The 15,764-nt window shown below is 42.5% G+C and overlaps 1 protein-coding gene across 1 annotated transcript in view; it reads right to left on the bottom strand.

Moving 5' to 3' along the window:
- The window catches only part of LOC137256103 (uncharacterized), a 129,835-nt gene that overhangs the window by 50,049 nt on the left and 64,022 nt on the right, over positions 1 to 15,764 (bottom strand). Inside the window, exons 2-3 of the mRNA XM_067793801.1 lie at positions 15,041 to 15,109; positions 2,422 to 2,691 (exon numbers count right to left, since the gene is read on the bottom strand). Of these exons, the coding sequence (XP_067649902.1) occupies positions 2,422 to 2,691; positions 15,041 to 15,109 (339 nt within the window). The remainder of the gene's footprint in view (positions 1 to 2,421; positions 2,692 to 15,040; positions 15,110 to 15,764) is intronic.

The following is a 15,764-nucleotide window of genomic DNA, read 5'->3' as shown; positions in this document are numbered from 1 at the left end:
AAAATGCCTTATGCTCTTCCGTAATGGTAACAGTGGCGCCAGCTATCCCAACAATGACCGTCGTGATATTAGATGCATATGCTGCATCCTGCTTAGGGAATGTATTCGACTGTGTTCTGTTTCGGTGGATACACGTGGGGGTGTGGGGGTGTGTGGCTGAATGAGTGAGTTAGCGAGTGACTGAGTGAGAGAGTGAGTTTTACGCAACATTCAGCAATATTCCAGTTGTATGGTGGCGGTCTGTAAATAATTGAGTCTTGACCAGACAATCCAGTGATCGACAGCATGAACATCGATCTGCGCAAATGGGAACCGATGACATGTGTCAACCAGGACGGCAAGTCTGACCACCTTATCCGGTTAATCGCCTCGTACGAGAAGAATGTATTACTGAAGAACCAGTTCTGTTCTAACCAGGATCATCACGGGTCGTTTTTGTATGGAGATGCATTGCAGTGGAACTATTCTTTCTCACAGTCCCTGAACACACACTATTTTCCCTTTCGCCTAGTCCTTCCTGCAAAGCGAAACTCCAAAATGAAACAAGTCTTGGTGTCTTTGAAGTCCAAGCCTCACAGGAGCGCCTTTTCAATGTAAATGGAATGATTTATTTCTTTACGAAACGAAGTATACGTAGTATATTCAAAGGATCTTAAGTTACTGGGGTAGCATGGATTGCGTCCCTTGGTCACGTAAGGAACTTGTGAATGTTTTTTTCCATTCTCGGTTCACTCTGATAGGGATCATGGGCTCATAATTTGGACTCCTGATACACAGATCTGATATACATGGATACTTTACAACCAAATAGAATGCCGATGGGGTAACTTAGTGGTTAAAGCGTTTGCTCATCACAACGCAATCCCGAGTTCGATTCCCAACATGGGAACAATGTATGGAACCATATCTGGTGTGCCCCGTCGTGATGTCATATTGCTAGAATATTGCTAAAAGCAGCGTACAACCTTATTCCCTCACTCCCCAAACAGATCGAATAAATTCCGCGTAAGTAGTGGAAGGGTAACACTATACGTGGCGAGACATAGCTCTCAAGTCAAATAGATATTACTAGACGGCAACAGATATCTGTTTTATACGGTTACTGTATTCTTGAAAGCACCCACTTCGCTGATTGTGTCTCTAATTACACTGTAATTTCACCCGGCGCCAAATTAAATTAAAATTCAAATGTTGAAGTGGTCTAAGTAAGTGTGCCGCGGGAAAAAGGTCATATGTGTTGTGTTGTAAATAAAATGGGCGGAATATGGTTGTGACAAGAGGTGATCATGAGACCCCCAACATTCCTCCAGAGTCGGGATTAATTGACGCTAATGAGGAGCATTATCCAGCGACAACGGGAGGTCAAAATGGGGGGGGGGATATGCTCTTCAGAAAACATAGGGGAACATGAAGCATAAGCGTTAACAAGACGGACATCTGATGAACTCACTATTTTCCCGTTATCACTACAAAGTCATAAACACAGCGCATGGAATACACGTGTACAAGGCAGTCATTCTTGATTTGGGCGCTTTTTATGAAGGTCGATATTATATCATCGTAGACCATGAATTTGGAAAAATACATCTTGCATCTCAGCTGTGTTTCTAGTCGTTTTATGTACAGTCGAACCCCATTGTCTCGAACTCGGTTGAGACGAATTCTCGGATGTGTCGAACTGACATCTCGGTCCCTGCCGATTTCCTTATATTTATCATTATTTTTACCCTGATGTGTCGAACTAGATGTGTCGAATTTCCGGTTGTGTCGAACTCATTTTAGGGTCCCCAAAGGCATATCATGCATATGTAAAGGGATATCATGCATATTTAAAGGCATATCATGCAAATGCAAATTTAACATCATACATCATCTATCAAAACCGATTGCTGAGCAAATAACTACGGTCATAAGGAAGTGCAAGTGTTGATGCACTCTCTATGCATTCATTATCATCATATCAACATGTACATGTATCTCCCATTTTCATTCGTGTATTAAAAATGAAGTTCCTTTCTTTTTTAAGACTCTATTTTCAGAGTACACCATTCTCTATATTTCCAGGGCTTGGGTTCCAATAACCTACATTAACCCTGTTATCCATTTCCGTCGTCATCATTTATTACTGGCCTTCATTTGAATTATATTTAAAAGGAAAAAAAGATCAAATGAACAAAAAACAAAAGGGATGTATGAAAGGTATGCTTGGTAGTAATGGGACTTGCCATCGCCACTTTTAATGGACGTCCATGATGTGAGTGAGTGAGTGAGTGAGTGAGTGAGTGAGTGAGTGAGTGAGTGAGTGTGGTGAGGCATCTGCCGCATGAGTCACATAAAAAAGAAACGCTATGGCAATTAGGAAAATGATATTGAATAACCGGAAATGACGTGACGTTACTTCCGGTTTGTAATCTCCCTTACCTGTTGTGACACACCTGAAAGTCACATGGATCTGTCGCGTGATGTCAAAAAGGTATCCACAATAAGAGTCCATCATTGTCCTTAAGCCGAGTGTGGCACATGTCCTTTGTCCATGACACACGGAAAATATCGTTTCATTGGTGCCGGGAGAGCAAGCGTGGCTACCACCCCCACACACTATATTTCCGATTTCTAGAGACTCGTTCTGGGAGCATTTCATTTGACTTCCCCCGCTGGCACAAATCTCTGTCATTCTAATTGTGTCCTCATCTGAAACAAACAAAGTAGGGGTCAAGTCATGTAGTTTATTGTTTGTTTGTTGTTTAACGTCGCATTCAGCAATATTCCAGCCACACTGCGGCGGAAATAATCGACTCAACATCATGAACAGTGATCTATTGGGATACACTGACCAAGTCAGCAAACCTGACAACCGGATCCCGTTAGTCGCCACTTGGGATTTGGTTTTGTTTACGTGGTTTTTTAACGCCGCACTCAGCAATATTCCAGCTATATGAGCGTTCTGTAAATAATCGAATCTGGACCAGGCAGCCCAGTGATCAACATCATGATCATCGATCTAATGGGATACTGTGTTTCTCAACCACATCAGGGAGCCTGACAACCCAATCCTGCTAGTCGCCTTTTACAACTGCGTGTTACTGAATACTACTTCTAACCCGGATTTACACGGATCACTATAGTGCGACTGGTGTCTTAACCATTTCATCGAATTTGAGCTAGGTAGAATACATTAAATACATATGGGTATCTGAAGACTATGAAGCTAAAGTTGTTTTATTTTCAGATCAGGGTAAATACACTGACGTACAAAAGAAAGTACACACTCTGTGCAGTAGGATTAACGTACAATGTGATGTGTTATGGTTATACGTACACAATGCTTGAGACCTGTATCTCAGAATCTTATGTTGTACAAAGCGATCTTAAAGAGACCGTAACCCTCCTAACTAAACATAGAATTAAGGTAGTCTCAGGTGACCGTAACACCAATAGTCTAACACAGACTTCAGGCAGTCTTAGCGCTAAGGTCACCGTAACACCAATAGTTTAACACAGACTTCAGGCAGTCTTAGCGCTAAGGTCACCGTAACTGCTATGGGCCTAACATAGACTTAAGGTAGTCTTAGCGCTACGGTTGTTTATACGACAGTACCCCGATCTTTAAAACGTCTCCCAAACCAGGCGTGTACTTTGTTATGTTCCTCAGTTTATTTTATTCACTGGCTGTATCTCTCACAACTCAAGGCACTGAAAATTTCATTGTCAGAGCAGTTGATGGTTCAGATATTAATCAGCCTCAGAAGAGGACCACCATGTGAACCTGGCAAGATGATCATTAAATGTACAGAGGGCACATCTCTCAAGTTATGCATCATGTTTCATCCTCTCCCGGGGATATTCTATTTCGGAGAGTCAGTTTGCTAAACCCGCTTGGAATACTTTTTACATCGATTTGAAACCTGGCCTAGACATTGCCCAAGGGTATAATTTGACAGTTTAATGCGGTGTATGAATACATTATCAAAATGAATAAGTTTGAAAGATATCGGATTTACTTTCAACGCTATTAATTGATGTTGTGTTTTGTCATACCTGTTAATCAAACGTCACCGCAATTTTGTCGAACAGATATTTTCTCAGTTTCCTTGGACTGATCTACAGGTAGACTGAAGGTTTGCAGAATTCTTGACTGAGGGAGTGAGTCAAGTGTAGCGTGTGAGTGAGATGGTGAGTGGGTATGTGAGTGAGTGGATAACTGACATGCTATCTTCATGGGCGGCGACAGCTTAAAGCGCTGCAGGTACCATCGTGTTTACGGCTTTGCCTTTCGTTTTAATAACCCGCAAGCCCAGTAACGACTTCGAGGAATGACATCCACGATTAAAGGGAATAGCCTCGTTTCAGACCGGGAAATGCTCCACCCGTAATAAAAATATAGGCTTCTTGTAAACAGCGTTTGAAATATTCGCCAGCCCGGATGCCCAGCGCCGGTTGTTACTGTAACTTCCGGCAGTTTCAAACATTTGCAGGCCCTTGTGGCCTTCAGCAAATTATCTGTCTTTTTAAAAACTGAAATGTTTTCTCATAATTGTTTTTGTTTATTTTTCTTTATTAATGTTCGGGAATCATCCATCATCTATCATGTTACTTTAACATACAGTTTCACTTCCTCGTATACCAGCGATTTGTAGGAATATTAACAGTGAAGTCTGTTTTGTTTTTATTGGTTTGAATTTAACGAAATGGGCCTGCAGATTAAATTTCCATTCAGGGCCTGCAGGTTTTTAAGCCTTCAGGGGGCAGCAGGCTCTGATGGCCGACTGGCAAATTAAACCACTGCTTGCAAATCCATAAAGTTCCCTGCATCTCAAGAAAAGCTGTTTGTCTCACTAAACAATAAACATGTCACACTTCATTACAGATTCGTGAATACTGTACAGTTTCACCCAGATTCTTCCGTAGCTGCCGAGCAATATTCACAAAATTCGAAAACACACTGGAGACTTATTGTCATATCTCATTTCCATCAATGTTAATTGTATCTGTGTTATTCATAGGGCACACTGACATATCATCATCAAAGGCAACACGTAAATATGTACAGGCTGGAAGCGCTGAGATGGCCTAGTGGTTGAAGCGTTCCACACCCGCACCATGTGGGATTCTTGTCTTACTAATTGCTGGGGTAGAAATGTGGTAGCTTAGAGGTTTAAGCGTTTGCTCGTTTCACCAAAGGCTCGTGTTCCATTCCCCACAGGGTATAGTATGTGAAGCCCATTTCTGGTGTCCCCCGCGGTGATATTGCCGGATAATAGCTAAAAGCGGCGTACAGCCAATCATACCTATTAAACATAAGGCTGAGACCCAGCATTTCGATAGGAATATTTTGGTGTAGTAAATCTGGATCACATTAGGTTAAGGGGCGGTGGGGTAGCCTAGTCTTTAAGTAGTTCGCCCGTCACGCTGAAGACCCGGGTTCGATTCCCCAAATGGGTACAATGTGTGAAGCCCATTTCTGGTGTTCCGCGCTGTGGGATCGTTAGAATATTGCTTAAAGCGGCGTCAACTGAACTACACAACCTATTCTACAAGTCAAGGACAAAGGATTGTCACCTGAGGATAATGCTCCAGAAACAGGGAGTTGTGCATGCTGATCTTGAGTCATGATCGCTCTGAAGGACCCAAACACATCAATTTTTCATTCCGTCACGGCAATATTATCCAATGATTAGGAAACACGAGAATACACACGAGATGCTGCTGAGGAACAAACAAAACTATGGATAATTTATGACCTACGAGATGTACCGAAAACAGGACAATAACACTCTGTCTGCAATTCTTCATTTCAATTCATCGCGTACGAGTGATCACATTAAATGCAAGCCCCAAGAGCTGATATTTTATTCCTGGCACACAGGACAGGTTTAATAAATGCCACTTCAAGCAAATCAATATCACCCTTAGTATCAAACAATTTCTTTTTTACCTAAACCCATTTCTCGGAGGATCATTCAGTTAAACACAAGCGGCTAAACCGCTTGTCGAATCCTCCTCAGACGGGCACCTATGTACCGCAGCAATCACCACGTACTCGAGAATATGACCTAAAAAATAAATTTCTTTCACGATTTTCAGTTTTTCCTTAGCCCCAGGCTCGCTGAGCCCCGAACTGGTCGGAAATTGACGGATGTTCGTTTCCGAGCTGTGGTCCCACTAGCAGCACTAGAACTATTTCGTAGTTGGGACATGGGATCCTCCACATGGTTAAATATTGCACAGAATTATGAAGCATGGCAAATCACTAGTAGGGAAAATCTATTAAGGACGTAACCATTTGGGTTATTTCTCTGTGTAGCAGAAAGGCGTCGATGGTCAAAGTAGCAATAGAGCATTTAATTTCAGCAGTTTCCAGCCCCCCAAAAACTGTATACAAAGGCATTAAAAATAATAACATATGATTAACTATATCAAATCGATTTAGCTCAATTTATGTACTGATCTCCAAATATGTTTGTAGAAAAGAAAGATTTAGGTTCATTTAGACAATCTGACGTTAGGAAGATGCTTGACAAAAGCTTTTAAACATCATTCTCATGTTCGTTCTTTTGACGTTAGGACGATGCTTGACAAAAGCTTTTAAACATCATTTTCACGTTCGTTCCTTTGACGTTAGGAAGATGTTTGACAAATGCGTTTAAACATCATTCTCATGTTCGTTCTTTTGACGTTAGGAAGATGCTTGACAAAAACTTTTAAACATCATTTTCACGTTCGTTCCTTTGACGTTAGGAAGATGCTTGGCAAATGCTTTTAAACATCATTCTCATGTTCGTTCTTTTGACGTTAGGAGGATGCTTGACAAAAGCTTTTAAACATCATTCTCATGTTTGTTCTTTTGTTTGTTTGTACTTTTTGGTCTACACAGCGTTATAACGGCGCAGTTTGGACCAGACAATGATACAATGTCTGTACATCTAGTATCTCCATAGATTCGTACTGTAGGCTAGCGTCCTTTCAGTATTTCCAAATAAAGACTGCTAGATGAAAACTGGGATGTATTGAGTGAGTATGATTGTACGCCGCTTTTAGCAATGTTCCTGAAATATCACGGCGGGGGTCACCAGAAATGGGCTAAACGCAATGTACCCCTCTGAGGATTCGAACCGGAACCTTCTGTGTGATGGCCGAGCGCTTTAACTACTAGTCTCCCCTACCAACCTGAGGCGTAATGGTATAAATCCCGAGTATTTGTTATTGGAATCGGATGGTCAGAATGGTTCGAACTACATTACTTGCACCCGTGACTGTCGAATCAATGACATTGGACCTTCTTGGTCAGTTGGGTGAGGTCAAGTCTACCATCAAACATATTCAACCCGACTGTATCTACTTAGTGTCGTAAGGGGCACAATTCTGCCCCGTCGACGGAGTTGGTCTCTTGGGTGAGTGAGTTTTAGTTTAACGCCGCTTTTAGCGTTATTCCAGAACGATGACCGTCTCCTCAGATGACTAAGAGGCCACCCTTTCCTTCAACCATTGCGTCTCTTGACTTCCATAAACCTAATATCACAGGATCCTCGCATTCCTAAGGGACATGACTCTGCACTGACGTCGCTTCAGAAGATAGGGAAGCCTCCCGATATCTTGGCATTTCCAACAAACCAATAAAACCCGGCATGTGGTTGCTATAGCCACCAGACTGCAGCGGCGTAATGACTGGCCACCAAACTCATCATCGTCATCTTTTTGACGACCATTTAGACAGACTGGCCATCCAGGACTAATATCAGCACCAATAATGAAGCCTTCATGATTTCATAATCGCAGATTTAGTGGTCCCAAGGAGTCCTGTAAACATAACTCGCATTGTAATAATAGATCCATGCACAAACATAACAGGATAATCCCATCCTTCAAACAACCAACCCCTAGTTGGAACATTGCAGGCGTCATAAAATACCAAAAAGAGCACATAAAGCGCAGAGACGGCCATAAACGCAGCTCTGCTAATTGAATGTGTAACAGTGTTCTTTTAAATCACATGTCGAATGCGCCACTCTTTCCGCAGCGTGGTCATCACTGTCATTTCACGACATCACAGTGAGCGGTGTCTTCCCATTATGATGAAAAGGATGCATGGAAGCCTAATTGCATCCTTCTGAAGTTTCGTGATGCTGAATTGCATTCTAACAATTGGACGAGCATACGCCACGCTTGGCAAACAAAATGGCCGTCCCGATCTTTCACCGATCATTTGAACACGTGCGTTGTTAACTTCAGACATGAAAGCCAGGTCTGAACCATTACTATTCTGATAGGGCCTCTCTCCACGTTCATTACGCGACATTCTCTCCAGTGTCGGTTGTGAGCCAAGAATAATATTTTGCGAATACTACAGTACGTTTCTTTCACTTTCACATTCCGTCATATGTTCCGTGCGGACTAGAGCCCTTTTCACACTTGTTCGACAGTCGAATGCAACAGTTTGTACATTCAGTTTGATTTTGCGGGTACAGGAATGTCGTTACATGTGTCTCAATCAGCAATGTTGTTGGCCGGGACGATCGGTCAATAACAGAGTGGTTGATAGCATGAGCGTCGCTCCACGTTAACTTGGATGCATGATAGATGTTACGATTCTAACCAGGAGTAAATGGTTTGGGTTTTGCAGCTGTTTTAGCAATATTCCAGCAATATCAGGGCAGGGGACACCAGAAATGGGTTTTATACATTGTATCCATGAGGGGAATAAAACCCGGGTGTACGGCGTGACGTGCAAACGCTTTAACCACTAGGCTACTCCACAAGGCCCTGTTTGGTTGTAAAATATCCACGTATATCACATCGATATAATATTTTATGAGGAGTCTAAATTAGCAGCCCATGATGTACAGATGATTAATCCTAGTGCACCGAAAACCGAAAATACTTTCACAAGTTCCTGACGTGCCAAAGGGACACAACCCGTGCTATCCTAGCAACTGTAAGATTCTCTGAATAAACTCTGCCCATGCTGTGAATCGAACCCGGGTGTTCAGCCTGACGAGTGAACTCTAGTTCACTCAGTCAACCCAGAAACCCCAACCTCCAACATGGGGTACATCATCAGCGCGGGTCCCGTGCAGGTCACTAGAAGTAGGCTGTTTACAAGTTTCTGCCCTGTTTTCATTATTTTTTTATTTAGCATTTGTAAATTAAATTTGTTTATTTGTTTGTTTGTTTGTTCACCCGGTACCGTACGTCGTTATTTACGACAGGCATGATTTGCTGAAGATAAATTTCAAGGATCGTTACGAGTTCAATTAACTAAATAATCCCACGGAAATCCTAAAATAGGATCTATGTTTGTTATTAAAAAACGTCACAAATGTGTATCTGGTGGACACGACGCGTAGTCCGACTGTCATTTCGATGGCGTCGTGTTCTGTGCCTGTTCAAACCGCATGATATCCATCCCTACATCTCGACCACAATCATGTCGCCAGCCATGTTAAAGCTGATCATAAAGTGTTGCTGACTGCGGTTTAAAACAGCATCAACTCAAAGTACTGTGAGTGAGCTTTGTTTTTACGCCGCTTTTAGCAAACTTCCAGCAATATCACGCCGGGGAACACCTGAAATGGGCTTCACACATTGTGCCCATTTACGGAATCGAACCCGGGTCTTCAGCATAACGGGCGAACGACTTAACCACTAGGCTATCCCACCGCCCCTTAACCCAAAGTGAAACAGTTTTATTACATCAAAATATTCCCATCGAAATGCTGGTGTAAGATTGGCTCAGTGTCGACAGCGGGGGTAGGGTAGCTTGGTGGTTGTCATACTGTAGACCTGGCATCGATTCCCTAGTTCAGTGGGTATGCATCCTGTTTTACCATGCCCCTTGGCTGTGGTGTCGCTGTATTGATTCTTAAAACAGCATACACTGTACCACGGAACATCACAATTATATTTATATAAGAAAGTTGACCATCGACCTTGACAACGTTATAACCCCGCTTCATGCCTACGTTGGTTATTTGTTGGTACCAGGACGTCCCGTACATATTCCTTAACAACCGCTGTTGCCTGTATTTCATACATCTTCAAAGACCATCTATTCATTCCAGTACTTTATATCCTCGAATAAACGACCCCTTCCCTAATAGACGGTTTCATCGAAACGAGATTCGCCCGATTTGAACTCATTATTAGGTGGTATGGTTCCTAAACACGCCATCGCCTTACTGTCCAGTCTTCGAATAACTGATCGATATCCTTAATTGATTTTTCGTAATGAAGGTTGGAATCTACAGAATGAATAAGATAAGATCGTACATGGCTCATCGGCCCTTAGGCTTCCGTTCGAGACGCTTATTAAGGCTCGTTTATTAAGTCCTCTACGAAACAAGCAATTATGCGATGTTCATCCAGCGACCACGATCCTGGCTTGCAGCCCCATGTTGGAAGTTACCGGGAGGGTTAAGGTGAAGTTGGTCTCTGTGGAACCTATCAATTTATTCTCAGGCTTTTATTTCTCTGCGGTGAAATGCTTGGAGGTATCCTTGAGTATAGCGAAGCTCTTGTCGCTCTGGTCACTGGCTTTCTAGTGAGAGGAGGTTAAAACCTCGTGATCGTGCAGACAGGAACGAATAGCGTTAAATTAACGATTGAACATAACGTGCTCCCGTACCAACCATTCTTCACACGTCACAACTGCGCAGCTTGAGTGCAATAACCTGACACGTAAAGGTGATGTTGAGGATAAAGGTGAGGGTTTAGGTGAAGGAGAGGGTTTAGGTGAGTGAGGGTGAGATTGAGGGTCAAGGTGAGGGTGAGGGTGATGAAGAGTGTGAAGGTTTAGGGGGAAGGTTTATGTGAAGGAGAGAGTGAGGGTGAAGGAGAGGGTGAGGGTGAGAATGCGGCTGATGTTGATGGTAAGGTATTGGTTGAGGTGAAGATGATTGAGATGCTGAGGCTGGAGATGAAGGTGAAGGTGAAGGTGAAGGTGAGGGGGCCGGGAAAATAACGCAGGGCTGAGACTGGAGGTGAAGGTGAGGCTGATGGTGAGGCCAAGGTATTGGTTGAGATTGAGGTTGAAGGTCAAGATTAAGGCGACGATGCTCCTGTGGGTGACGTGGCGTTTCACTCAGCATTCAATATTTTTCATGTACATATAACGACGTACATGTGCGCGTGTATGTTTCTGTGTGTCTAAGTCCGATTGATCTTACAAAAGCAGTTCACCGTGATACGATGTAGAGCGGCTATCCAACCCAAGACACTACCCACAGTCCGAGTCATGGTTCCGGAATTGAACAACCAATAACACAGTCTTACTCAGCATGATTTTTTTCAGTGTAGTCATGCATATAGGTAATTGTACACGTCAAATGCCTAAATTATTAATTTCTCCGAGTGGAAGAGAGGCAAATCGAAAGACTGCTGACGTCGAATGATCTTCAAGATGGCTGTCCCGAGAGCCTCATTATGGCTAAAGTGAAATTGGAACGCGTTCAACAACACAGTGAGTGAAGCCATACAATCGTTACATGACGTAAACTCAGACAGATAGAGACCCTTCACTGATCATTTGAACAATTTCAGCTAAAATACCAGCTAAAATTCTCCAATGACCTGCAATTTCGTCTCGGTCAAGTATTTTTCCAACTCGCAAAGCTGTCACCGAGCCAAGTATTCTCGTCACTACAGTAACGAATGGCCTATATTAATAAACGACATAACTACATCCATCATTTTTGTTCTCCTCGAGAAAAGAAGTGAATCTAGATGTGGAGGTTTAACGGTCAGTAATATTTCAGCAATATTTTCTAGGTCTGTAGGTAATCGAGTGTTTGATATCGAGCGTTTGCTTACTTCGAACATCCTGTCCATTCTTGAATTGGACTTTGTAAGCGGTAGGGGCTCAATGTTTGCCTTTACATTATCATGAATACACTGGCTATCTTTTTCCGGAGATTATCATGAAGGAGGTTGGGTTGAGTTGGAGTGGTGTGTGTGTGTGTGTGTGTGTGTGCGTGTGCGTGCGTGCGTGCGTGCGTGCGTGCGTGTGCGTGTGCGTGTGCGTGTGCGTGTGCGTGTGCGTGTGTGTGTGTGTGTGTGTGCCTAAACGTCGACACTGTTACGCACACTGCTCTTGGAAGAGAAAGAGAAGAGGGGTTGGGGTGGAGAATGGAAGAGCCTGAGTGTAGTGTGGATCAGGAATGGGACACCTTTGCTTCAGAAACACCAAGAGGATACACGACAAATGCACTTTGAACAAGTCTGTTGTTGAAACACAATGTGGATGCAACTAAACAGCACTTACCCTATCTGTCCTTAAAGCACAGTGGTGACGGAAGGAAAAGGCACTATTTTGTTGTCTGTCCTTGAAACACAATATTAAGACAAGAAGAGATAAGCATCACCTTGGCTGTTCTTGAAACTCAAGAAAGGAGAGCAAGAACAGGTGTCTGTTATCCTCTCTGATCTTGAAATACAACAAAAGGGAGGCGAGAGTAGAACACTATATTCCCTTGTCTGCTCTTGAAACGGGTTAGTTAGGCAAGACGGGTCGGTTTTAATTTGTCTATTCTTGACACAAAATAGGGGCCAAGAAGTGGTCAGTACTACATTGTCTGATCTTGAAACACAATGGGGAGGCGAGAGGATGGCAATGCCTCCTTGTCTGTTCTTGAAACAGGTTGGGGGAGGCAATAACAGGTCGGTTTTAACTTGTCTATTCTTGACACAAAATAGGGGCCAAGAAGTGGTCAGTACTACATTGTCTGATCTTGAAACACAATGGGGAGGATGGGACACTATTGTGCTGTCTGTTCTTGCGACACAAAAGGGAGGCGAGAGGACGGCAATGCCTCCTTGTCTGTTCTTGAAACAGGTTGGGGAGGCAAGAACAGGTCGCTTTCAATGGAGAGGCAAGAACTAACCTATATTAGCCCTACGCCATTGGTAAACCCCTAAAATGTCAATCTTAGCGTTACGTTAGGCTCGACATACCGTTCTACTAATCGATCTTACCCAAATCAATCGTAAAGCCAAGATCAAAAGTCGAAGTTGCTCATGACCAACTCAGGATCTCAGAATTCAATCGTGGAGAAACAAAGATAGTGACTGTCCTTATTGTATGAGCTACAGAAAATGTGTCAATTTCATATGTAAATATTATTCAAACAATCAAAAACCTTCAAAAATGAAGACGCATGCCCTGTATCCACGTATGATATCATATTGAACAAGGCTAAATGTAGATACTGACATTAATTTAATGAACAAATATCTCAACGATATGCAAAATATACATCATAATAGTGAAATTAAATGTGAAAAATATTTTTGTATTTACTATAGTTCAATTTACCTTTACCTCAAAGAAACTGCTTGATATTTACAACAATGTTGACGTATGAAATAACTACAGATGACCGATTTCTTACAAAATGGCGGCTTCGCTGACAAGGGTAAACAAGATTGTTCTCTTGATTCAAGGATCATATGTACATAAATATGAGATGTGAGTAATCAGAATGAATCTGACTATCGGTGTAGTGTTACATGTTTTTATCGTTTCCATTGTAAGGCAAGCCAGAAAAGATGTTAACTACCGTTGTCGTTCTGCGTCTCTGAGAGTTTCTTTTGAATTATAAAATCATTGCATCGTATCTGTTTTTCGTTTCATTTCCTTATCTTGCCACGATGCTCTTTCTCTGCATTTTCTAAAGATATTGAGCCATTCAAAACAATGAATAGACGGCTGGATGTCGGAAAATTTCAGTAAATTCTACACAGTGTAAACTCGGAATGTTTTTGTTTTTGTTTACATTTAAAATACGCGCAGTCTTTCAGCGTTCGTTTTCATACCCGTTACCATTCGTTATATTTCATCCAGACAGTTGGTATTTGTGACAAAGACCATATGAAATATACTTGATGTAATAGGTGTCTCAATACGGCCTTCGCGAAACGTGATTTTGTAAACACTATCCAATAATCCGGAAAGCGCACTTCGGCGTCCGTGTAAGTGTATTACCACAAGCATCCCAACCAATTCTAGGTTCATCGGCAACGTTTCAGAACTATCATTAGTGGTTTCATGGAAACTGATATCAGTGATCATTAATATGTTAGGTTTTTTAAAAAAAAACTGCCATCGTCTGCTAGACTATGCAAAGGGACAAAACTCATGCCTGGCACTTTCCTACCTCTCGCAAGAAAGAGTCTCGTTCTTAACTAGGATTGGATCGTTAGATCGGAACCGGCTATGATCGGTCTAAGATCGATTAGCAGAACAGGTGTATCTGGTAGCTAAAACGATTGTAAACTTGGCGTAATCACCTAAGATTGGTCTTAGCTAAGATCGGTTATTGGATGGGACCCTGGTCACTGTTACCTTACCTGTTCTTGAAAGACAATGCGGAAGCAAGAATGGGCATTGATACCTAGTCTTCTCTGAAAACACTATCAGGAGATAACACAGGAACCAATGACAAAAGGATGGCCTTGAAATCCAATTTCGAGAACTCTGCTAGTCACTACTACACTTCAAACAGCCTGGAAAGACTACCTTTACATTCGGTGTTCTTGAAATACGACGACATGTGTCAACCCAGTCAGCAAGCCTTACCAACCGATACCGTTAGTCGTCACTTATGACGAGCATGGGCTACTGAAGATCAATTCTCACCCGGATCTTCACGTACCACTACCTTGGAACACAATGGGTAAGTGTGTATGGAGCACAATCACTTAGTCTGTACTTGAATTAAAATGGAAACAACACCATACACTATGACTTAGTCTGACTTACACTCGAGGGAAACACAAAGAAGCAATACTATTTTATGGACATGCTTTGGGACGCAGCATTATGGTGAGACAACAATGGGCACCGGAGGAAGGGTCGACAGAGGGCTTCAGAAAAGGGCGAAATGTAAGTGACTGTGCATTTTAGTTACAGATTGCCTCGGAATCTTACACCGGATTCGGACTATGTTTGACCGTGCGGTAAAGGCACCCTACTTTATCAACAGCCAGGTGATTTGGATCCGGACTTGACAACAGAATACACTGTGGAATTTTTACGACACTTAAGTACCTTGATCGGGGACTTCATTGTCTCCAAGGTCGCGGGTTGGTCGGCGCTCTCCACCCTGCCAGGCATGATCTAGAAGCAAATGAATAGTTTCTGTAGACACAAATTCAGCAAAGAGCATACTTTGACTTAGTGATAGAGTGTGTACAGGTACTGCGCCCTAGAATAACGTTACTACTGTATGTTTTCATCTCAACATACGAGAGGCGGTGGGGTAGCATAGTGATCAATGCGTTCACTCGTCACAACGAGCACAAGGGTTCGATTCCCCATATTGGTACAATGTGTGAAGTTCATTTCTGGTGGCCGCACTGTGATATTGCTGGAATATTGCTAAACGTAAACTCGTTCACACGTGAAAAAGCGTGTTTGGTTCTGAAGGAACGTTCTCTTACCTAAGATATCTGTTGAACAAGTCTAAAGCCGAGTCACTGAATTTTGTGAGGACCTGTTCTCTTTGGTTCATAAGAAGCCTAAATGGTCCGCAGTAGCCTCGTCTCATTGTGTAGGATCGTGTCTCTAGCAGAGCACAATTGAGCTGTATTTTATGGGAAATGGACGTTTCATCAAGTCAGCAACTATAACCTTCTTGTTGGCATATGTGTTTGCCATATGTTAATAGTGACTGAGTTTAGGTTTACGCATCTTTTAGCAACATTCCAGCAATATGTCACGGCGGCGGGCACAAGAAATGGACTGAACAAATTATTTTGTCTCACACATAAAT

Source organism: Haliotis asinina, chromosome 11, assembly GCF_037392515.1.
Source record: "Haliotis asinina isolate JCU_RB_2024 chromosome 11, JCU_Hal_asi_v2, whole genome shotgun sequence".
Taxonomy (NCBI): domain Eukaryota; kingdom Metazoa; phylum Mollusca; class Gastropoda; order Lepetellida; family Haliotidae; genus Haliotis; species Haliotis asinina.
Note: the sequence above shows the minus strand (reverse complement) of the source record. Positions and strands in the feature narration are given on the sequence as shown.